Source organism: Orycteropus afer, unplaced genomic scaffold (assembly GCF_000298275.1).
Source record: "Orycteropus afer afer isolate SDZICR_OR568_19922 unplaced genomic scaffold, OryAfe1.0 scaffold00023, whole genome shotgun sequence".
NCBI lineage: Eukaryota > Metazoa > Chordata > Mammalia > Tubulidentata > Orycteropodidae > Orycteropus > Orycteropus afer.
In genome coordinates this window covers 3,711,268-3,736,311 of record NW_006921610.1, presented here as the reverse complement: position 1 = coordinate 3,736,311, position 25,044 = coordinate 3,711,268, and the positions used below count along the sequence as shown (strand labels likewise).

The following is a 25,044-nucleotide window of genomic DNA, read 5'->3' as shown; positions in this document are numbered from 1 at the left end:
TAACCAGACAGCTGGCGGTTCAAACCCACCAGCCACTCCTCGGAAGGAAGGTTGGGCAATCCTACTTCCGTAGTGATATACTGCCTCGGAAACCCAAGGAGGGGTCGCTATGAGTCGGGGCCATACTCGACAGCACATAACAACAACAACAGTCAATACATAAGGGTTTTGTTTGGTTAGTTTCTTTTAAACCCAGTCATCTTCAGAGAGAAAACATGAGATGAGTAGTGTTCATGAATCTTTTCCATTTCTTCCATGTTGTAAACATTAGCCAATATATTTACATCCTGTAAATTAAAAAGGAATATACATATTTAGAAATAGTGAGACTACCATTTATTATTTATGCAGTGCCAAGAGAATGAATGAAAGAGATTTATTCATCCTCAATTCTACCCTATGAAGTAGGAATACTGAAAAAGAGGCTCAGAGTAAATGGATCTCCTGGCATACTCTGGTAAATAGAAGCTCTGGAATTTTTACCCAGATCCACTTAACTCCAAAATTCATATACAACCTGATAAAACATGTTATCACATACCAAACACATCTATACATTCTCATACATACTTGGACTTTTCCATCAAAAAGCTAGCCTAATGGGATGGTTATAGATTAGGTAGATTATTGGAGGGTTTGAAAGTTTTAGTGAAATTCAACCCAGACTAAGCTATTTGTACAAGGCTCAAGGGAGAGAGTTAAGTCTTGAGTAGGATTGTAAAGAAGGGAAGAGACTTGATTTGGTGGAGAGAATTCTGTGAATAAAAGAGGAGATTGGCACAAAATCTATCTCATGGGTGGTATTAGTTATAATAAATAGCTGGTTAGCAAGGGGAAATATCTAACTGGGACCCACATTGTAGAATAAAGCATGGCAGGAGGCAAGTGTGATTAAGTTTCTGAGGAAGTAATGGTGGAGAGATTTGAAACCTGTGATTAAAAAATCAACTGAAAAACGGGTAAAAGTAGGTGGAAAAAGAAAAAGAAAGGGAAGAAAGTGATAGTTTTTTAGTACTTTATAGTTTATAAAGAGTTTTTAATAAATATTTCAATCAAATGGAAATCTGAAAAAGGTGTTTTATGTAGTTCATATAAATCTTAAGGGGTATTATTATTTTACATAAAATAAATTAGAGGGGAGAGATGCTAGAGTTTGGAAGATGGCATTTGGGGCTGGACTCTAGACCAAGCCAGTGACCCTGGCAATGGACATGGAGAAAAAAAACTGAAGAATTGTCAACAAAAGACAGGGTGAACCATTGAATATGACAGACTGGCATAAGAGGAAAATAAGAATCTATTAAAATAGTATAAGTTTAATTAAGAAGAAAGTAGTCCAAATATGATGAACAAATGTGATCTGGTGATTTTTTTTCCCCCTAGCCAAAGAAAATGAACCTTGTTTTTATTAACTTCATTTTTTAGCTATGGTAAAATTCCCAAGGTCAGATATTTAGTTTTGAAATAAAGATAATGAATGAGAAGACAGGCTTAAACAGAGGTGATTAGAAAGTTGTGTGTGTGTGTGTGTGTGCTTGCATGCACTTGTGTGAAATCCAAAGGAAGAGGAGATTTTTACTGAGAATGTGAACTCTGTAGGGATGTCAGCCTAGAAGGAAAAGAGTAAGGAATCAGGGCTTGGGTAGGCTGGAACGATGTTCAGAAGAGACCACCGACAGCAGCAGAAAGAGACGGTGAAGAGAATAAGAAGATAAACTGGTGGGTCTGGTATCATGTGGTACAAGTTTTTGCTGTAGGTGCAAAAAGTTTGTCAAATGGTCTCCATATGCCTTCACATTCTGTAGTTTAAGATTCTATATAAAACTTTGCCTCTACATACCTATGTGTATAATATGTATTGTGTGTGTATATATATTCATATAGTTCTACCTAAGGAAGGGAAGATTCAGTGCATCTTTGCAGATCTAAAGATACCTAGGTAATAAAATGATAAATGCCGTCATTTTTATTTAAAAAAAAAAAGCAAAAATTAACATGTCCAAGGCCAGTTAGTAGGATTGCAATAAGCTAAATATTACGTCACTTGTGACTTGATACTAAGTTGCAACTCAGTCCCTTGTTCTCTTTTATTACTGTGGAAAGTGGGTGCATCAATCCCTTCAGCTAAGTCTTATTTTAAAAAATCTATGATGTATCACGAGATCTTGCTGCTTCCCTAACCAGAATGTAAGCTGAAGTGGTGGGTAAACTGTTAGTGCCCTGCCACTAGTGAGTCCCGTCTATGAAAGCAAGTCTGATTTGTGCAGTTTTTAAAAGCCTGAGCTCTCAAGTCATTATTTAGGCTTTTCATTTCCCGGCTTCTCCATCATACCCCCAAACTCTGTTCTGCCCACTGTAGTTCAACAGCCATTCTTTATTTCTGTCACCACAGTGGAGCATATGGCTCCTGCCTAACTCTTTCATTCTATAAATCATCCTGCCAAGGATATAGTCACACTTGGTTTTCATTCACAACAATTTACTGAAACATACTCAGTAGAAGAAAACGGCTCAGTGGTTGCTGATGATGGTCCAGCAACTCCTGTCAGTCACCCTTCATCTTGAAGTTGAACCCTCTGACAGAATTTTCCCCCTCAGTACTGCAACACTGGAGAGTGGAAATGGTCAGTCATGGTAACATGAGCTGTAGGCTCTGTTTTGTTTCAGCAATTTGGTTTTGGCTGTGGAAAATCAGGGTTTCTTCCCCACCAATAAAAGTACCAGCAACACATGCAATTCCCGGATTTATTGGTACACCACAAGAACAACATTGAATTTTCCATTTTGAAGTGTTTTCCAGGAATAAGTATAAAACTAGTAAATAGTATGACCTATGTAGTCATACAGGAGCTCTGGTTGTGCAGTGGTTAAAGCATTTGGCTGCTAACCAGAAGGTCAGCTGTTCAAACCCACCAGCCACTCCACAGAAGAAAGATGGGGCGGTCTGTTTCAGTAAAGATTTACAGGCTTGGAAACACTATGGGGCAGTTCTTCTGTCCTATAGGGTCACGGTGAGTGGGAATGACTCAATGACACTGGGTTTTTGATGTGGTTGGTATAAAGGGCACATTTAGTGCATTAAGAAAAGAGAGAAATTTGTTTTTGATTGTTTGATGTTATAGTGTCAGGCGTCCCAGGGCTTCATTGTGAAGAATAACACCTTCATTGTGAAGAATACAATACTTACTAGTTTGGTGCTACTGCCTTTGTTTGTGTATCACTAGCTTTACCTACCTCTGCCTTTGCACCATGAGTTTAGATATCAACTTTGAAAAAAGCAAGTAACATCTTAGTATTATTATAAAAAATAGTTTGGACAGACCCTGTCAAAGAGCCTCAGGGACTCTTGCCATTTGAAGACTGTACTTTACAAACTGCTGCCCATGCCCATCACCTACTATTTTGTGTTGGGTGGAAGTGGTGACAGTTAGCTAAAAGCAATATTCTTGATTAGGGTAAGTCTGGGGCAGAATACAGAAGAAAGCAAAGAGTGGTTCTAAAATGAGAGGAAGGCGTGCCTAGTGGACAAACCTTAGGCATTTGCCTATTGTTGGGCTGAGGTCTTTGTTCTATTAAACAAAGAGACTTTGTCTTAGAGCCTCTGACTTCGTGGCTCACCTTTATTTGGTTTAATTTGATTTGCTGTGATTCAGGCATGAGGGGAGAATGGGGTGACATCTGCCTTCTGAGCAGGTCCCAAAGTCTGTGATGAAACTGCCATAGTCTTGAAGCAGCTCCAACCCTGTACAGTTACTGTGGTTTCGAAAAATCTGGGAATGTAGTGTTCCTTTTCCCTTGCTTGAATTATTTTGTGTCTGCTCAAAGGAAGCTGTGAGGAGAAATGGATGGAAGAAGGGACAGGGGTAGGCTCGGTTCTGTTTTTGAGGGGTCTAACAGGTAAGTCGTCCCAGATGATGACTGAAGGCCTTTGTCATTTAGGCCTCTGGTAACTATTTAAATATACTAGTCTCTTGTCAAATGAGAAGGTATGTTGGTCTTCTAGTAGGAATAGAAACTTCGAAGCAATCTGTGTTTGTCCTTCCTGATGACCAGGAGATGTGAAGCAGGAGAGATTCGTCAGACATTAGAAATATTTCTTGAAGATAGCATTTATGAGATATTGTAGTTTTCAGCAGAATTTGTGGATCCTTCCTCCCTAGAATGCAATGAAGGACATCTCTCTCTTTCAGGGGTGATGATAGTACATTTCTCATTTAGTGTTTGGTATGTTCATGAATTTGTCATATGGAGATTTTACTTGCCCTTTGCTTCTCTGTCAGGATTCTTTATTCAGTGCAGCAAAATAGATGCATGGAAAGTACAGTTGTCTTCTGGATGCTTTGTCTGTGTGCTGCTAAACATTTGGATATTTGGAAACATCTGTAAAAGTAAAGTTTTCACGAAGATGTTTAGCATTATGTGGATGAAACGTCTGGCTCATAATCAAATGACTACCAATACGAGATTGATCTAAATGTCTTATTTATGAGGAAAGACAATTGAGCAGATTTGTAGAATAATTCAGTTGTTTAGCTTTCATTAGTTTTTATTTTAGTGGAGTGAGATAAGTTTGTTTAGTTTCAGAATGCTGCATTTCGACTTACATTTCCAACTTTAAATCCTGAGGAGACTTGGGAAGCAGCAACAAATCAGAATGGTTTGCTTTTGTCATAGCAGCCACTGAAATGTTTAGTTGTCTCAGGGAAAAAAAAACAATAGACCACAACATAGAACACCTTGGAAAAGTGGCTTTGTGGGTCATTATAGCATCAGTAAGGAGCCCTAGTGGTGCTGTGATTAAGCACTTGTCTATTATTTGAAAGATTGTCATCAGCAGTTTGAACCCACCAGCTGCAGGAGAAAGATGTGGTAGTGTGCTTCCATAAAGATTTACAGCCTTGGTAACCCTATGGAACAGTTCTTCTCTGTCCTGTGGGGCCACTATGAGTTGGAATTGACTCAACCACAACAGGTTTGGTTTGGATTATGTCATCAGTAACCTTCAGACTGTTGGTGCTCTCAATAGAAGGTAAAAGATGCATTTCACCTAGGACTAATGGGAAAATAACTGTTTACTTCATGAGGCCCTGAGAAGAAAACAGGACTGTTCTCTGATGGGCCCCAGGAAGGGTTGTCTAATCAGTTGTAATAGACTGTGCTTCTAAAATGATGCCTTCCTGCAAGGAGTCCTACAGATTACAGGGCCCTATTGTGAGAAGAGAAAAAGAAAGTATTGATGCACAGGCACCAGGCAACAGGACAAGAAGGAAATACTTAAGCAAGTGTTCTTTAATTTTTATATAACTAACCTAGAAGCTGGTAGCATAGTGGCTAAAGCACTTGACTGCTCACCAGAAGGCTGGCGGTTCAAACCCACCAGCCACTCCTCGGAAGGAAGGTTGGGCAATCCTACTTCCGTAGTGATACTGCCTCGGAAACCCAAGGAGGGGTCGCTATGAGTCAGGGCTGACTTGATGGCACACAACAACAACAACAACCTAGAAGCATATTTTATAACCACCTCAGAAGAGTCAGGACTCGTTCTGGCTGCAGACTTTGTATAGTGCCCTGGGAGCTACTGCTGGGGGAAGCCAAAGACTGTCAGTGACCTTGAAAGCATACCGAGAGGTGGTGGAAGTCAGGGAGTCTGTTGTTCATTTCAACATCTGCTGGCAAGACAATGCACTTTATTACAAGGCTTTTGTAAAACTATCTTCTCTTGTCTGTTAGCCTGTAGGAAAATCATCCCCTGACCTCTGCCCACCTTTAGAGACGCCTTCCCTCTTTTGCATCAAGGGCTCTGGCTTTATCCAGATGGGTTGGGGAGACTATTCAGAAATTTCTTTCACAGATGTTTGAGAACATAGTTGAGTTGGTTTTTGGCAAGAGTTAGGCTTTTTTTTACTTTAATTCTCCTTTAAGTGAAAATCTGTCTTGCCTGTCCTGGGAGTGGACCGTTTTATCTGGGCAGGGCAGGATTTATCAGCTCTGTAAGCAGGAGTGAACCAGATGCTAGGAGATGGTTTGGCAGGGATGCTTGATACCCAGGGCCTGTGTAGCCAAGTGCATCTTTGAATTTCATTTGTGTAGAGTTTACAGGCTGATCAGTTTGGGAATATTGTGTTATACTGCCATGCTGAGATTAGAATCTTAGAGCTTCAAGATATCTAGTGCAGGATTTTTTTTTTTTCAAGCCTTTGTTAACAATGAAACTTTATTTATTTTAAAAAACACATAGCGAGCAACTCAGTGTAATAAAGCCAATCTGGATAAACGAGAGTAGAAATCCCAGGAACTGTGTTTATTTGTGCTTTTCCTTTCCGTGCCAAGCCCCTCACCTTTGGATCTCCAAATATACTCCTCCATAGCCCCATGGCTTCTTAAAGCACAGCTTGAAAACAAAGCATATACTTGAAAACAAAGCATATAATCTAAGATCCTCAAGTGAATAGATGTGAAGACTGAAGTCCGGGAAGTTTCACTGAATATACAAGGTCACAATGGGATAGTGGCAGGGCGTGACTTATAACAGGTTTTCTGATCTCTACTTAATACTCCATAGAGTTTCACTTCTTCCGTCATACTCCCTCACCGCCATCAGTGTTAGAGCTTAAAGTCTTAAAGAGGGGTTGACGTCAGGCGAGACACCATAAGGTTGGGTGGGTTGATGGCTGGTTCAACAGAATAAATTCTGTGTTCCAGGGTTGTAGCCTTGGTGTTTTTGCTTTATGCACTGCTAACTAGGTTTGGTGAATTCACACATGCTATTCAAAGTCAGTATTACAATAGAGTATATGCTTTCCCAAGAAGCCCTGGTTGGTGTCTCAAATGGTTAAGCCCTCAACTGGTAACCAAAAGGTTATTAGTTCAAAACCACCTAGTGGCTCTATGGGAGGAAGAACTGGCAATCTACTTCTGTAAAGATTATTGCCAAGAAAACTCCCTAGTGCAGTTCTACTCTGTCACACATGTGGTCACTGTGAGTCAAAGACAACTTGACCACACCTAACAACAACAACAACAAATATGCTTTCCCGGCCTATAAATTTTTATTTTTCTGCTTGTTTGTTTAATTTTTGGTGGCCCTGGCTGTTAGCAGTAGAAGTCTAATATCCTGGCTGTGGTGTAGTAAATTATTTAGTGTGGCTTTTCTACCCATAAGTCTTTGTAAACTCCAAGGTGGGATTTGCTATGAGCAACTGAGGAGCTCCTGATTGCTGAAGGTGTCCACCTGGAGTATTTCTGTTGGGCGTGGCACAAAACAATGTTCTGGGAGGTGCCCACTCTCTCTCACGTGCTTAGAGTTCTGATGCTATGATTGGCTAGTTTGGCCACCCTGCCGGGCTCAAAAGGAGGTCTCCAGGAGGCAGAACTCTCTCTGACTGCTGGTTGAGGAAGACGTGCTGCTGAAAGAGACGTGGGCTCCTGAGACACACGTTGCTGGGAAGGAGACGCAAGAGAGACGCATTGTTGAGTGAGACACCGAGGGACCAGCACTGCTAGGAAAGAGACTGCGAGAGATTCTTGGCTGAGGGACGGTGGGCTGGGAGAGAGACTGAGCGTTCTTTCTGAACTTGAGTTGTAGCCTGGTGCTTCCCTAATAAACCCTGTAATCTGTGAGTTCTGTGTGGCCACTGCAGTGAATTATCGAACCCAGGAGAGAGGTGGTGGGTGCTTTGGGAAGAACGGTTGGTGAAAGGGCTGGAGGGAGGCAGCATATTTGGCCTTGCAGTAATAGGCCTTGGGTTACTACTGTCTTCCTCTTGTGAGATTAGAGGAGGTCAGAACATGTGGCCTTCTTGCCATTTTTACAGTTGGTGTCAGTTGGTGTCAGTTGCTAGCACTGGCACATGGACACAAGGGCTTCTCTCTGATTTACTCTGATCAGCTTTTCTGTAGCTCTCACTCTTACACTTACTCCCCATCCTACCTACTCCAGTGGCTACATTTTATTGATAAGGAAATTGGTGTGCAAGCTAGTACAGGAGTGAGAAACACCAGTGAATATGAAAGTCAAGCAATGAGAGTTTTCAGTTGTAATAGTACAATTTTTTATTTAAAAATTTCCAGATCATATATTGTCTGGTCTTTGTTGGCAGCTAGAAGTTTATGCAGCCTCTGAGAAAACATGCCTCTGGCTCTTTTATGTTTCGATGAAGTCCTTGAGAACGTCCTCACTAAGGCCAGTGTGTGAATTCTGAAAACAACCACAAATCAGTGTTTCTTTTCTTTCATCCTCACCAATTTTCTCAAATGAGGCCAATTTCAAAGGAGAGAAGAGGCCTGTTCTGCCATGATGGTCCTGTTTTTAATAGCATATAGGGGTGGTCCAGATGTGAGCAGTGTGAGCTAAAATGACGTTCTTTGATGTGGGATACAACTTTTACCATCCTTCCCAAACATGTCTTTCTATTTCCTGTGGGATTGTAGTATACACTTGTTTAATGATTGGCGAAGTATGTAATATAGAAACAAATGTGAATCTGGTTCACATGTTTCCTTTCCTTCAGCAGAAATGAAGGGGAACTCTGGAACCCATGTTGTCCTGTGGAACAATGTTAGCAAATGCCACCCTGAATTTATTAGTTGAGATGGGCAGCAAACAGTCTAAATGTTTTCATAGTGAATACACCAGTCCCTGATGGAACTGGTACTAGGGGCCCCTTCAGGTTCTTACAGTGGATCGGGACAGTGGTCAGTCAGGTCATTCTTTCAAGATTTCCCACTCTGGCCTCTGCATTGGCAACATGTCATGTCATGAATTTGAACTCACTTAAGTTCAGAGCAGCTGTTAATTGGAAGATATTTAAATCTATTGCTTTTTGAAGATTAAAGGTATTTTTCTGTTTCATAACACACATGTTCTCAACATGGATTTGTCTGTTGACAGAATGAGGGATTTCAAAAGAAGTTTATATATTCAGGGCTCTAAAAAAATTTCAGTCCATTCTACTGAGCTAGGACCATGATTTTTTGGGATGTTTGCACAGCATGATCTTAATCTAGTATTGATTGTTCTGGATTTGATATCATCTCCTTTTGTTACTAGGCTCTAATTTGTTTTGTTGCTGTCCACATGTGCTTTTTCCAGTCATAGAAAATCCATCTTCTCTAGTGCCCTGGACACAATCCCTGGTTATTTGTAATTTACTTTATTATTGCATGAGTGGGCATTGACTTGACAACAACTGGTTTGTGCTACAAAGGGACAGTGGGCCAATTCTTGCTGCATTCCTATGGTATATGGTTATAATAACTGTTTCTTAATTTATATTGCTAAGTCAGGTGTTGAATGAGTTGGGAAGTTAATGATCTAGCTATCCATTTTATGACTGATAGGCAGAAAAGCTGAAGGTTTAACCATTAAATCTAGTTTAATTTTGTGTAAGTCACTGGTTCCCAAATGCTGGTCCAATGACAGTGAGTACTTTTTTTAAAAAAAAAAAAAACCAAACAAACAGATTCTTAGTACTGTCCATGGAGATTCTCATTCAGTATGACTCAATTTAGATTCCAGGAATTGGTCATTTTTAGAAGTTCCATGGGCATTTCTGATACATGAGTATCAAGTGCATTCATGATTAAATGATGACTTTTTTTTTTTAATTAAAAAAGAAAAAAATCTCTATTGGTGTCTCAGATAATCCTAGAATGCTTTAACTATCTTCTTAAATGGAATATGTTTACCTGAATATTCTGGGCTATGTAGGAGGGGAGGAACGCTGGTGACGTAGTGCCTAAGGCACTTGACTGCTAACCAGAAGGCTGGCAGTTCAAACCCACCAGCCACTCTTCGGAGGGAAGGTTGGGCAATCTACTTCCATAGTGATACCACCTTGGAAATGCAAGGAGGGGTTGTTATGAGTCGAATGCAACTCGAGGGCAGTGGATATGTAGGAGGGGACTGTCAGGCTGGGCATTGGTTCCGCCACTCTGTGCTGACCTTCCATCAAACCAGTGATACTTGACCTGTCTAGGTGTCAGTTTCTCATTCATAAATCGAGGGCACAAGATTATCCATAACATTTTCCACCTTTTTGGCATTCTTTGATTTGCAGGGCTTTGCCCCCCTGGGAATTGTATCACTATTCATTGATAGCTGTTGTCTCTTCTAGTTCAGTTAGTGCCTACTGGCTCAGCAGAATTTTAATCATGGGATTTGTCTTGGGCTTGTCCCTAGATCCAAGAATGCCTTTCTTCTTTTCTCCTCCTGGTATTACCACCTCTCCAAACAGATGGAAATAACCATTCTACTGGGAAGCAATGTTCTTATGTTGGGGTTTCTCTTGAAGAACATTGAGGCTGTAATTCTGACCATTTGTAATCATGGCTTAGCAATTTCTACCCACAGGGCTAGGGAAAGCTCTGGTAGTGAGGTGGGTAAGACATTTGACTGCTAACCTGGTCAACCATTCAAACCCACCATTTGCTCTCTGGGGGCAAGATTTATTTCCATATTTACAGCCTTGGAAACCCAATGGGGGTCACTATGAAATGAAATCAACTCGATGGCAGTAGGTGTGGTTTTTTGGTTTAGGGTAGAGAAAGTTGTCCTTCACACACAAGATTGGTATCGGTGGCCTGAGGAGCTGCCCTGCACTGCCTCACCATTCCCTTCAATGAGGCTTTTGTGTCCAGAAACCTGTTGTATATTCTCCACTAGTAAACCAGTTGCTGTTGAGTTAACTCTAACTTGTGGCAACTCCATGTGTGTCTGACTAGAACTATGCTACATAGGGTTTTCAACAGCTGATGTTTTGTAAGTTCACCAGACCTTTCTTCCAAAGCACCTCTGAGTAGACTTGAACTTCTAACTTTTCAGTTAGTGGCTCAGTATGTTAACCTTTTGAACCACCCAGGCTCTCTGGTATGCTCTCTAAATCAAAAAACCAAACCCACTGCCACTGAGTCAATTCTAACTCAGAGTGACCCCACTGGGTCTCCAAGGCTGCATATCTTTACAGAAGTAGATTACCTCATCTTTCTCCTGTGGAGCAGCTGGTGTGTTTGAACTAATGACCTTCTGGTTAGCAGCACTGTCTTACCAAATAAACCACCAGAGCTTCTTGTATATTCTCTACAGGGGCCTTAAAATGGTGCCAAAGGACTGGCTAGGGCAGGGAGAGAACACAGTTTCTCCTTGAATTTGTGTTCTGTGGCCTTTGTGGAGCATCAGATGATTCCTAGTGCTTTTAAAACTCTGCATGCGTGTCACCTTTCCCCCACCTAGCCTACAGAGTCAGACTCACTGGGGTGGGGGTGGGGTCCTTTTTACAAGGCTATACTTTAGGATCTCCCTGCTTGAGCCCCCTCCTTTCCTCTGGACTGAACCCATGCTGTGTTCTCTGCATCTGTAATTATTTTTTATTAAGGTATGTCTAAATAAATGGAGAGTAGTCATCAGAATACAGTAAACTATGGTCTGAAACTTTTGAAACAAAGAATTGCTTTAAAACAAAAAGGTGCTCAGAGGCTGAGGGCTAGTCCTCTCAATACTTCCAGCAGATAGTTTAGGGAAAGGGACTGCCATTAAGATTTATTCCAGGTGCCTGCTGCTCCACAGTGGTCTAATGGTTCTTGTTTCACTCTGAAATATAATGGAGAGTATTGTTAAGTATAGTTTGACATAATTATTCATTCATCCTCTCTTCAGTGCAATTCAGCAAATATTATTGAGAATTTACAGTGCGCTAAGCATAGTTGTAGGTGTTGAGGATATAGTGAACAAAAGAAACAAAATTCCTTCATGCGACTTTGTCTCCACCAAAATATGTATGTTCATTTAACATTTAATTAAATGTCATTATTTAACATGACTAAATTCAATTATAATATTATGAAGTATCATTTTGGTAGAATGCTTCAGGATTGGCCTGAGTATCCCTATGATCACAAATGAAATCAAAAGATTTAGTTTCACATATGAAACCAGGATTAAAGTAGCAAAATGTTAAGACTAGGGGTTGTCTTCCTAACCAAGTTTGCAGTCCAGAGGTATTCAGAGAAACATTTTCTGGAGGGTGAATGAATGAATAACCCTATAGGGATAAGACTTTGGTCCAAAGAAGGACATTGACAGAGTTAAAGTTTGTTCCTTGACTTTGAAAATGAGTTTCCAGAAAGTATTATCTGGTACACATTTTTTTCTGGCTCTATGTTGTTGTTGTGGTAAGTATATATAATATGTGTGTAACCAAAAATGTCATTTCAACAGTTTTTACATGTAAAATTCAGTGACTTTAATTATGTTCATCATGTGTAACCATCAGCACTATTTGTTTTCAGATTTTGACTCTGGTAGCATAGTGCCTAAGGCACTTGACTGCTAACCAGAAGGCTGGCGGTTCAAACCCACCAGCCACTCCTCGGAAAGACGGTTGGGCATTCCTACTTCCGTAGTGATACTGCCTCGGAAACCCAAGGAGGGGTCGCTATGAGTCGGGGCCGACTCGATGGCAAATAACAACAACAACAACAACAACAACTTGTAACTTCATGTATTTAACTCCATGTATATGCAGATCCCTTGGAGCCTTGGAGTTTCCAGTACTTTATCTGCTTATTTCACCTAGTTAATCAAATAATTAAGTTGAGCTAAATTCTGTTTCAGGATTCTGGGATGTTGCTTCACACATAACTGCAAATTTTTATCCACCAGTCCTCTTACATGAGTTAAGATAGCTTTTGAAAGTGTCTAATTTACTTGTTGTGTGTTGTAGTTTATGCATTAAAAGTGTTTAATTCAGTTTGACATAAAGAAGAAAATTTTGAGCCTGGTTTTCTAGGAATTTGAATACTAAATTATTCATTACTTTTAGCATGTCTGTTTTAAAAAGTGCTTTTGTTAGGATGGAAAACTGTGGTCATTTTTTTTTTTTTTTTTTTTTACCATGAACTACCTTCTAGGATTCAGTGTGTGTGCTAAAAAAGTGGTGGGACTGCAAAGACAACCAATGAAAGGAAAACATGTTGGATATGATTTTAAAATAATCAAGAGAACATGCAAAAGAAACCAGGGATCAGCTTTTAGTTCTGGCTCATGTTGCTATTTGTGAGTTAAGTAGCTTAGAAGAGAAGTAAATAGTGTGTGAGAGAGAGGGAAAAAAAAAAGATTCTGGAAGTAATTATTAATGCTGAAATTTCTGCATCTCATTTTGGAGTGCTTATGTTTGGAATTTCACATAAGCGATGAAATGTATATTTCAGGTTTGTGGGGAAAAACAACGCTTTGAGAAGCTGATGGAACATTTCAGGAATGAAGACAATAACATAGATTTTATGGTGAGTTGTTTCAGTATTACTTTCAACAAAGCAAACTCAGCAATTTTTTCCTAACACTGCTAGGTGTGCGAGTGTGTGTGAGTGTTACGGAGACAGGAAATTGAATATTATATGCTGTAGATACAGTCTAGAGTGTCTTAATCTGCTTTCCCTTTGTGATATTTATTTTCAGTTCTATTCCTTACATATATACTTTATAGTAAACACCAGAAGTACTATTTATAGCAAATAAAGGGGAAGATCCATGTGATTGGGAAAAGGAAGTTGACAGGTAAATATTTTCTGGTGCAGATGCCCACAGTTGTCACATTAGCTGAATGGTGTTGCATGTTGTTGTTGTTATGTGCCGTCGAGTCAAACCCGACTCATAGCGACCCCTCCTTGGGTTTCCGAGGCAGTATCACTACGGAAGTAGGATTGCATAGGAATCCTTAAGATAGAAACCAAGAGCCTTGACCATTTCACCTCTTGCAGCTCCTAGCCAATGGTCTTCTCCTGACTATATTCTCAATGACTAGAGTGCTTTGGTTTGTAGAATTGACAGTATGTATCCCCCAAATTAAACAGCCCTGGTGGTTTAATGGTTAAGTGCTCAGCTGTTAACCAAAAGGTTGGTAGTTCTAATCTACCCAGCAGCTCTGTGGAAGAAAAGACCTGGCAATCCGCTCCCATAAAAATTCTACAAATCAAACCCATTGCCATCAAGTTGATTTTATTCAAAATGACCCTATAGTACAGACTACCCACTGTCTTCGAGTTGATTCTGACTCATTGTGGTCCTACAGGACAGAGTAGAACTACCCCATAGGGTTTCCAAGGCTGTAAATCTTTATGGGAGCAGATTGTCACATCTTTCTTCTGTAGAAAAGCTGATGGGTTTCAACCACCAACCTTTTGGTTAATGGCCAAGTGCTTAACCACTGTACCACTAGGGCTCCTGCTGTAAAGATTACAGCCTAGAAAACCCTATGGAACAGTTCTACTCTGTCCTATAAGGTTGCTATGAATCTAAATGACTCAACAGCATGCAACAACTGCAACAGCCACAAAATTAATATACATCTGTGATTTTTCCCATTAATCACTTTCCTGCTCTAGTAATGCATAATCATATTACAGTTTCCTTAGGTTAAACAACCTATAAGAACATGTTGTTCTGCAGCAATAGTGTCATCCTTAAGTTAAAACAAACAAACAAAAAGAACAGCTAAATGAGTTTTGGAACTTCTGAATTCATATACTTAAATGTTAATGGAGGCCTGAAGATGGTCTAGAGAATTTCCTGAGACAAATTTCCCTTGAGTGCATTCAGATCTGCAGGCTTTTTTGATTTAATACAGTTCCCCTAGAAAACTTCTGAACCCAAGAAGTCCATGAGCTTAATCTCCCAACTCAGTTCTAGCCTGGGGCAGATATCCTAACCAGCTCTTACACTGAAGGGTCTTGCAAAGCCTATGCTTAGGACACCAAGTGCAATTTTCATCGTAATTGCTCCAGTGACTGTCAAGTATGAAGCATAACTTTGCAAATTTCTGATCTTTTTAAGTGGATACTTCTTTCCCTAAAAAAACAAAAACTCACTGTGGTCAAGTCAGTTCTGACTCATAGGGTCCCCTGCTTGGGTTTCTGAGGCAGTATCTCTAAGGAAGGAGCTTGTCCAGTCTTCCTTCTGAGGAGTGGCTGGTGGGTTTGAACCGCCAGCCTTCTGGTTAGCAGTCAAATGCCTTAGGCACTACGCTACCAGAGCTATATACAAAAATTTGGAGTTTGCACATAAAAATACAGATTCCTTATTTTCTTGAAAATAAAAAATTTTGGATAATCCTAGGCCTCTGTTTCTGCAGAGCCAAGTAGCCCCTATTCCTTTAGTATGAAGGTATCCTCTCCAGTCCAAACCTTTCCCTATTGTGTTACACATGGCCCACCTTACTCACTTATGTTACCTATCAGACCTCTCTGGCCATTTGAATTTCTGCTGAAATTATATTAAGCCCTTAATGACACCTGCAGTTGTCTGTCTACAAACTAGAATATATTTCCTGTCATTTCATTTGTTCACGTGTATATACATCAAAGCACTTTATTTACAGGCTGTTAGTACGTTGTGTTCATGAGTCACCTAGCAAACAGTGAATATCATAAAGTTGAACAGAACATTTAGACCTGCTTTCTTAAGAGAAATGGAAAGATGCTGACCATGTTTTTCCTCCAGAAAAACAAGGCTTTTCATAAACTGCCTTGAGGATACAATTAGGTTGCTCAACCTCTCAAACAACAAATTCTTCTTAACATATAATGTAAATTCCTTTAATATAGAGTAAGATATTTTCTTCTTTTTTCTGCATTTTTTTTTGTGGACAAAAGCAAACAGAAACACCTGGCAAAATCTTTTTTAGCTTGTTTTATCATAGAACCTGAAGTGATTTTTTTTTTAATAAATTACAATAGAGTAACCTAGTAACATAGAGAGTTTATACATCTTCAAAGATATCCAATGTATCATTTATTCAAAAAAGGATCTAACTTGATAGACACACTTTAAAAAAAAAAAAAAAGGATAAAGGAAACTGGGTTTAGGGGTGAGAGAAATAATAAGGAGGTTCTGTGGGAGAAAATTAATCTAGGTTCCTCAATTATTTTACCTCCTTGCAAGAGATTCTCTTCAACCATAGAGGGAAACATTAGCAAAATATGTAGAGAGACACATTAGCAAAATATGTTTACTATATATGAACTGTTGAATTCTGTTATGTTATTTAGCAAACTGTAAACTACTTTTCTCTGTGGTGGGTCTTAGGGCCATGGGTGGCATTGTAGGGAGAGAATAGATCTAAAGCTTTCGTGGAAACTAATTGGTTAAGATGAAAGATCTGTTACTATCCTATTGGTAGGTGGGGTTGACAATAACTTTGTAGAAGTGATTATCTTGTGGGGGAGATTATAGGTGATTTAAAGTTCTCTGTAGTCATTTTCACATTTTTTAGAATATACCTATAATAATTTATGTAGACCTATGTGACTTTTGGGAGCTCTGGTAGCATAGTGGCTAAGACACTTGCCTGCTAACCAGATGGCTGGCGGTTCAAACCCACCAGCCACTCCTCGGAAGGAAGGTTGGGCAATCCTACTTCCGTAGTGATACTGCCTCGGAAACCCAAGGAGGGGTCGCTATGAGTCGGGGCCGACTTGACGGCACATAACAACAACAACAACAATGTGACTTTTAAATAATTGATAAAACGATATGACTTTTTTTTTTAAAAAATACAGTTTTCCTAAAATATAACTAACATATCATCCGAAATACCCACTTGAAATATACGATTCATTGTGGTTTTAGGTTATTCATAGGGTTGTCCAACCATCACTGCAATCTAGTTTTAGACCGTTGCATCCCTCTACATAGAAGCCCTGGAGTCATTAGCAATCACACCCATTTCCCCCCTTCCCTGAACTGCATTCTATCTCTATCGATTTGCCTGTCCTGGATATTTCGTATGAATGAAGTCATATAATATGTGGTCTTTTGTGACTGAATTCTTTTACTTAGCAGAGTGTTTTCAAAGTTCATCCATGTTATGCATGCCAGTCTTTCATTCCTTTTTATTGTTGTATAATATTCCATCATGTGGATCTACCACATTTTGTTTATCCATTCATCAGTTGATGCATATTTGAGTAGTTCTCCCTTTTTGACTGTTATGAATAATGGTACTTTGAACATATTTATATACAACTTTTTGTATGACAGTATATTTTCAATTGTCTGGATGATAAACATAGAAGTAGAATTTCTGGATCACATGGTAACTCTGTGTTTGACTTCTTGAGGATCTGCCTGTCAATAGCAGCTGTACCACGTTCCATTCCCAGAAGCAGTGTACGAAGGTTCCAATTTCTCTACATTCTCTTCAACACTCGTTATTATCTTTTAATTATTATTATTTATTTTTGCAGTGTTCCCTCCCCTTCTTGTTATTATCTTTTTGATTATAGCCATCCTAGTGAGTGTGAAGTGGTATCTCATTATTGTACTTATGTAACTTTTCAATTTTTTAAAAAAAGTTATTTAAAAAATATATTTAAAAACCTGATAAAATGAACAAAAAGATAATTGGTAAATGGGCTGGTTTAGTGACACTGAAAGCACATGATTATGATTAAACTGAGAAAAGAAATTTGGAGCCTAGCTAACCCCTTGATAATTTCATTTCAGGTGGCCTCTATGCAATTTATTAATATTGTAGTCCATTCGGTGGAAGACATGAATTTCAGAGTTCACCTCCAATATGAATTCACCAAATTGGGCCTGGATGAATACTTGGATGTGAGTATTGCTCTCATTTTTGGTTCAAGTATAGGAATTGCTTTTCTGTCCATCCTCAATGGTAAATCCATAGTAGTGAAAGAAGGCTTACAACTCCATGCAGTCAACCACTGTAGTACATGCTAGTTAAAAGGAACTAATCTGAGTGATGCAATCTGCCAGAGCAGCTGGATTCTTGCAGACTTCCTGGGACCTCAGGCTGTCTTCTGCCAGCAGCTGATTAGTCTGAAGTTAGATAACCTCTTGTAGGTTTGGCTGTGGCTTTCCTCTGCTTTTGAGCTCTGTTTGGGTCAAATCTCATCACATTCTTCCTCCAGGCTGTTGGGTAATTCACGTTCATGGTCACTCTGGGGACCCCATCTGGGTAGGGAACGTCAAACCAGGACTGCTATGGAGTGATGAATAAATAAGCTTAGAGCACAAAAAACTAATGAGGAAATGGACATTAGGGACTTCTTCATGTAGCTTTTAAATTCTGCTTAAAGTGTTTGTGGATTTATAAGTTCCACTTTCAGTTCTTGGGAGAAGGGGTCTAACATTTCTCTTTTTCTTACTCCCTTTCAGAAGTGTTCAGCCAGTTCCCTGAAGTACTTCAGCTAAGAAACAGAAAGTTGATGTGGAAATCATAAATGGACTTGAGTAACTATGTGTGCACAGGATGTACCCTCATCCTTTGACCGTTAGGCAGTTTTTGTTTTCCCCTTTATCCAGGAATGGTCTAGTTGAATTTGAATGAACACTAATGATAGCACAAGGATTATTTGCCTCAATTTCAAAGCCATTTCTGGTTATGAAGAAGATAGAAGTACTTCTCTTGGACATCTCCAAAGTTCAACTGTTGTCTTCATTAGGGATACTGTTGCTGTCTTGTGCTGTCAAGTCAATTCTGACTCATGGTAATCCTAGTGTTACAGAGTAGATGGTTCCATAGAGTTTTCTTAGCTATGATCTTTATAGAAGTAGTTTACCAGTTCTTGTCTGTGCTGCTGCTGAGTAGGTTTGAACCACCAACCTTCTGGTTATCACTCAGGGACTTTTCATTAGGGACAAAGGCAGGGAATTAAACAGACTGCATCCTCATTTATTGCAAGGCAGAATCTCAGAGTTGGTTACTCTGGGACTGATGGCTTTGCTTCCTAGACACCTAGGCTGCCCTTGGGTAGACTTTCCTCAGGAAGAGTCCTGATAGATTTCTCTTAAAGAGTTGTTGGAATTGTTTTCCTATTTGAAGGCCCACTCATGTCATTGACAGAATATATTATTGAGAAGTTGGTTCTCCTGCTTTGCGGTTGAATTATGTCCCATATTCCGTGAAAATGGCAATATTTGAACAAACATTAGATGTATAGATTCCTAGTGATGTTCTGGGTTCAGTTTTGTGATGTCCAGAAAGAGCTAGCTTTCAGGCTCTAGGTAATGGTGGCAGTTCCTAACACATCAGTAAATATTCGTTACTCATTGTGAATCTTGCAAAAATTCTGATTAAGCCTTTGTTCTATTTTCTTTTCTAACCTTTGCCATTATTCAGAAATCTTTTTCAGTTTTGACTATGGAAGTAAGGTGTGACAGTCTTTTCAGAATAGACTAAGTTGTAGAATCCCAGATTAGGCCTTGGAGAAAATCCACTTTCTTGGGAATTTATATAGAATGAAATTCCTTTTAAAATGTTGAGATTGTTTCAAACCTCCATATTTCTTTAACTTCTTGGTCTATTGATTCAGACCCTGACAGGCAGAGGTGATTAAAAGTGTAATATTAACAAGCATATAATGTATAAGTGCTTCCATAGTTTATGGTCACCCAATGTTGTAAGTGGTCATTAAGTTGTTCAGTAAATGTTTACTTCCATCATCCGTGTTCCAAATACTATTCTGACCACTCCACTCTTCTGTTCTCCAGGGCAAGTCCTGACTTTTGTAGGGAAGATGCCATGAGTTTGTTTTTACCTCTAGTTTCACCTCAGAGCTAGTTCAGAATTCTGTTGGATGCTAAGCCCTGGGATCTGGTGAACAGGGAAACCTTCCTGATGTCTGCTTTGGGGAGTCCTAAGCTGTTCCTGCTGGGCAGTGACTTAGAGATGCAATCTTGGAGGGTGCGCAACTTGTGCTAACATAAGCCTGTAGGCTACGTATTAATCTATCAGTGTCTCCCCACCTCTTCACCTAACCCCCTCACACATGTACACTGAGGGGCATTATAAAGGCAAAGATAACAGCCACTCCATTCTTTTGTGTTACATAGCAACCCCTCAAGATTTATGTTCCCTGTTACTGCTGTTCCCTTTTGAAGCTGTTGTTGATTTTTTTTTTTTTTATTTTGCATGTTTCAAAATGTTTTAGATTAGCATAGGTCGACATGGAACAGGAAAGATTAGAGGGAAAATGTGTGTATATTTGGGAAGGGTTATTCTCCAGAAGGTAATCTACTTGATTTTATTGTCTTAGGCAGTCACTTCTCTTAAGGAGAATTTGTAATTCACGCAATTCTCTGAAGGAGGATGATATATTAAGCCCTCTTTTGGAAGAGACTTGGACTATTTGGAATAAACAGAAACTCATGCTAACACCACCTTCTCTTGTGTTTTGGATTTTAGAAGTTGAAACACACTGAGAGTGACAAGTTGCAGGTACAGATTCAGGCTTACCTGGACAATGTGTTTGATGTGGGAGCTTTGCTGGAAGATGCTGAAACCAAGAATGCAGCCTTGGAGAGAGTGGAAGAACTGGAAGAAAACATTTCTCATGTAAGTGCAGCTCAGAAAAAGAAATGTTGCTTTGGTTTCAATGAAGTGAAAAGCTGAATTAGTGTTAGCTTTATGGCAGTAATTAAAGCATTTGGAATACAGAATGCTGCAACTTGGCGTATGGAATTATCAGAAGCCATTCTAGGTTTTAGCCAAGAAGGCAAGTTTACATTACTTAAAACTAAATGGAATCATTTGTCTTGCCTCAGCTCACATTCCTGCCCAGTTTCATTGAGTTCACATTCTCTAGGTATCTTAGTTATAGGCACAGGAGAGTTAGTTGATTGCTGTAACCTAAAGATTAGAGGGAAATGCAGTTCAAATATGGGAATTTGACCCTGAGTGACAAAAAATCTTCCAAATATGAGTAATCTTTTACCAAAGCTGTCTACACAGGCCCATGGACAGGATCATCTGGTGTTTCCATGATGCATGTCTGCACATCCCTGCCTTATGGGGCTTCACATTTACATAGACAAATTTCAACAATAGGCATTTTCAAGAGACCAGTGAGCTTTTCTATCTATTCTCTTCTTTGAAGAAAAGTGCCCTCTCCGTGTAACATCAGCTCTCTCTTAAAGCAGAGGCTCATTTTTCTGTGGAGGATCTTTCTTGCCACAGACCACAGTTGAGTATGAGTCTAAAGGCCTTCAGAGGTTTTTCAGTTGCTCATTCATGAAGTGCACATATTTAAGTATTGAAAAAGTGACCAGAAGAATAATGCTTCTCAAAAACTCAAGCATTGTGAGGATCCAATTATTTTCATGACATTCTGATTGACTGTCATCTTGATTGTGAAATGAGTTGCCTCTTTTTTTCCTTTTTTAGGGATATCAGTTTTCCCTAGGAATAGTCCATTTCTTTCCCTCCATGCTCTGTAGGAAACATGTGCTTACTGCCCTTCACCCTTTTCTATCACTCTGAGAATGGGCACCCATCCTCTTGGCTGTGTTTAAGCCATGTCAGTAGGCCCCAAATCCTCTTTTCGTAAGTGTGACCGTGCCCTAGGTGGCACTTTCTTAAGAAGAGAATTACAGTCCCAGTATTCTTTCACTAAGAGATTTGTGCTATATGTTGAACTTGATCACTGCAAATCTCCACTCTTGCTCCTCACCTTGTCTTACTGATTTCCTTTATGTGCGATCATTTTCAATGAGATATAAGAAATCTGAAGTCACTTGCTTTTTGAGCCTTATGCTAAAAGTAGCTATTGAACACATGACTCACCCTGTCTTTCACTTGAAGCCTCAGCCAGCACTGCATGGCCATATTTATATCCCCACTTTTGTAGCAGACCACCTGTTTATTTGAACTACCCACCCCAAAATGTCTTTTCTTACTTGGGTAGTTTGAGTTGCAACAAATAGTAATCTTTTTTTAAATGGGTCTATAATGACTGGACAGTTTTTAGATCAACTATTTTCAGAAGCTTTTGGCTGATGGTCCTTTCTTAGGTGGGAATAAGGAAGACCAGAAGACTCCCCTTCCTCCCTCACCTTACTGATCTCTATTTTTGCTGTTAATACCAGTTATCATCCAGTCAATTCTGATTCATGGCAATCCCATGTATGTCAGAGTTGACCTAACTTCCACAGGGTTTTTAATGGCCTTTTATTTGGGAAGTAAATTGCTAGGACTTTCCTCTGAGGCACCTCTGGATACTTGAACCTCCAACATTTTCAATTATCAGCTGGGTACATTAACCTTTTATACCTCCTAAGAATTTCTCCCCTTTCTAGCTTCTTCAAAAATGGAGGGAGACACACTGTGCATGTTGAAAACTAAGGAGCTGACATAAGAGTTTTATTAAGGGTTACATATAAATTATTAATTTATCTCAGATACAAATATGTATGCAGAGCCATATTATAAATATTAACAATACCAGAAAACAACTTGTGAAACACATGTAGGACTCTGGTGGTCCCTTAATGGCCTTTGAGCTACACTTTCTGAGAACCAAGGACCTAGATCAGATATGTCCTGTGTTGTGACACAGCTTCCATTTCAAAACCTTACAGTTGTCTGAAAAACTGCAAGACACAGAGAATGAAGCCATGTCCAAGATTGTGGAACTGGAAAAACAGCTTATGCAGAGGAACAAGGAGCTGGATGTTGTTCGAGTAAGTATGATGGTGACAGCTGCCCCTGATGGGCATGGCAGGGAACACATGTCTATTTTAGGCTAATGGGGTGGGAATATGTTGATTTCAGAGGAATGCCCTGATGCAGCATATTTATTGGAACTATTTCAGAGGTAATGCTCAAATGAAACATACACATGGAGTATGTATACACATGTGTATGCAATCAAATATTGGGTGTTCAGTATTTCCTTATCACAGGCTTTGGGAACAACGACACTGTCCCATCTAGAGGAGGCTGAGTTCATTTTGTGGCTCATCCATTTGGTTGAAAATAAAAGCACAGCGTGGATTTAATGCATGCCACTTATTTGTGTTTTATTAGTACATGGGCTTCTTTGTATTTCTTTACTTTATCCACTTGAAACCAGATTTGGTGGTTACCATGGAAATGGTGAAATTATAACACAGGCTAGACTTAATGGTATTCACCAAAAAAAAAAAAAAAAAAAGATAAAGAAAAGCCAATCTATTTTACTATCAGCTAATCCCTGACATTTTATTTGGCCTTATGCTGGTTTTACTTACATGTTAGGTATTTATAGAGTGCCATCCAAGAGCTTTGGATTTTACAGAACATAAAACACCAAAGTGCCTGGAGGGCTTTCAGGCGAGTGGCTTGCCTTTACACCACTGTTAATAAAATGGTACATTTTATGTGATGGTTATCATGTCTTGTGTGTTGCTTGATCCTCTAACATGTCCTATAGTTAACTTTTGGAAATTTATTTTCTGGCATGCCTCGGAAACAAAGTCGTAGCATATGGACTTAATTCAAGTTCAGACTCTCAGATTATTAATAATAGACAGGGTGTGAAGAATGTTTCCCTGCCTGCTGGAGGTTTGTGGTGAGAGATCACATGTACAAGGCTCAGCAAGTAAAGTCAGTTCCATAAAATTCTTTCTTTAGAACCTCGATGGGCCCCTTATGAAAGGAACCAAGACAGACTTTGAACTGAAATTTGTAACTTCTTTGTTTTCTGCTAAAAACCTAAACAGAAATAAATCATTAGTGGAGGGATACTTTGGCCCATTTTGTTAACTGCATTACCAAAGGGAAGATGTTCAAACATCCCTGCCCCGAGCCTTGGTCAAGAGGGCATCATGGGGACCAGAGTAACACATTCAAGAACTGTTTGCCCCTGGTTATGCATGAGTAGATTATTCCGTGCTTTCTGCAAAGCATTTTTTAATCCCAGTCTGACTTATATCTAAGTCTGATTTAGATCCATTTGTCTGTTGTTAGCAGATATGTATCTAGGAGTTACAAAGAAATTTTATAATAAGTGAAAGCAAAGCGTATATATATTGTCAGTATATTCCAGAGTCAAATGTAAAATTATGTTGGGGCCATCTCTGTCCTGCTCATGTCGACCTGTGGAGGAAATTTAGTTAGCTGTATTTATTAAATGTAAAGAACTATCTTAAGAATAATATTATTTACGTAACCAATGAACAACTGATGATTACAACGGGCCTTTGTAGATTCTGGTTGAGTTCTGTGTAATTCTTATTTATGTGAGTATCTTTTTCCTATTGTTAGTTGTTGTCAGATTGGTTTTGACTCGTTCCATGTGAGCAGAGTAAAACTGCCCCACAGGGTTTTCAAGGCTGTGACCTTACAGAAGCAGATTTCCAGGCCTGTCTTCCAGGGGCCTCTGGATGGGTTCAAACTGACAACCTTTCAGCTAACATTTGAGCGTTTAACTGTCGGTTTCATCCAGGGACTCCTTATCCTTTTCCTACTTTTTAGTTATTTTCTCTGTTTTCAGTGTGCCCATCTGATGGGGACACAGATAGGAATGTCATATGAAGACACACTCTTCATCATGGACTCTTTTGCAGGAAATCTATAAAGATGCAAATACCCAGGTTCACACATTACGAAAAATGGTCAAGGAAAAAGAAGAAGCTATTCAAAGACAGTCTACCCTGGAAAAAAAGATTCATGAACTGGAAAAACAGGGGACCATTAAAATTCAGAAGAAAGGGGATGGGGAGATTGCCATACTTCCCGTTGTGGCATCAGGCACATTGCCCATGGGGTCTGAAGTGGCAGCTGGTAACTATGTGGGACCAATAACGGGGACTACCTCCTCGGGGCCCTTGTCCACTCCTCCCCCACCACTACCTCTGTCATCGGATGCAGCTGAAGCAGGTAAGGAACCTTGACATGAGAACTAAGGTAGGATTGGGATATTTGCATTTCTTCTTTTACCAACTCTCCAATTATGCCCTTGGTCTATTTATGTTGGCACATTCTTTGGCTTACTGATTTTAAGAACGTTTTATCTTTTGAGGTTAAGATTGTAAATCTTCATTTCACATGTGTTGAATCCCCCATTTGTCAATGAGGAAATTTTATAGTCTTTGAAAAAAAAAATTCTTTTGTCCTTTTAAATGATCTGCTTTCAGATACATTATATATAAGTGACATCTTGAGAGAAAAATCATTTCTCTGTTTTTAAAGTCATTCTATTTCCTTTCTCCTTTGCTAGTGCAAAATGGTCCAGTAACGCCACCTATGCCTCCACCCCCACCTCCCCCAC

At 39.5% G+C, this 25,044-nt stretch overlaps 1 protein-coding gene across 1 annotated transcript in view; it reads left to right on the top strand.

The window, feature by feature from the left end:
• FMNL2 (formin like 2) overlaps positions 1 to 25,044 on the top strand; it is a 429,889-nt gene that overhangs the window by 374,677 nt on the left and 30,168 nt on the right. Inside the window, exons 10-15 of the mRNA XM_042783649.1 lie at positions 13,207 to 13,281; positions 17,498 to 17,608; positions 20,202 to 20,351; positions 22,373 to 22,474; positions 24,341 to 24,653; positions 24,994 to 25,044. The exon at positions 24,994 to 25,044 is cut by the window's right edge and continues 186 nt beyond it. Coding sequence (XP_042639583.1) covers positions 13,207 to 13,281; positions 17,498 to 17,608; positions 20,202 to 20,351; positions 22,373 to 22,474; positions 24,341 to 24,653; positions 24,994 to 25,044 — 802 coding nt within the window. The remainder of the gene's footprint in view (positions 1 to 13,206; positions 13,282 to 17,497; positions 17,609 to 20,201; positions 20,352 to 22,372; positions 22,475 to 24,340; positions 24,654 to 24,993) is intronic.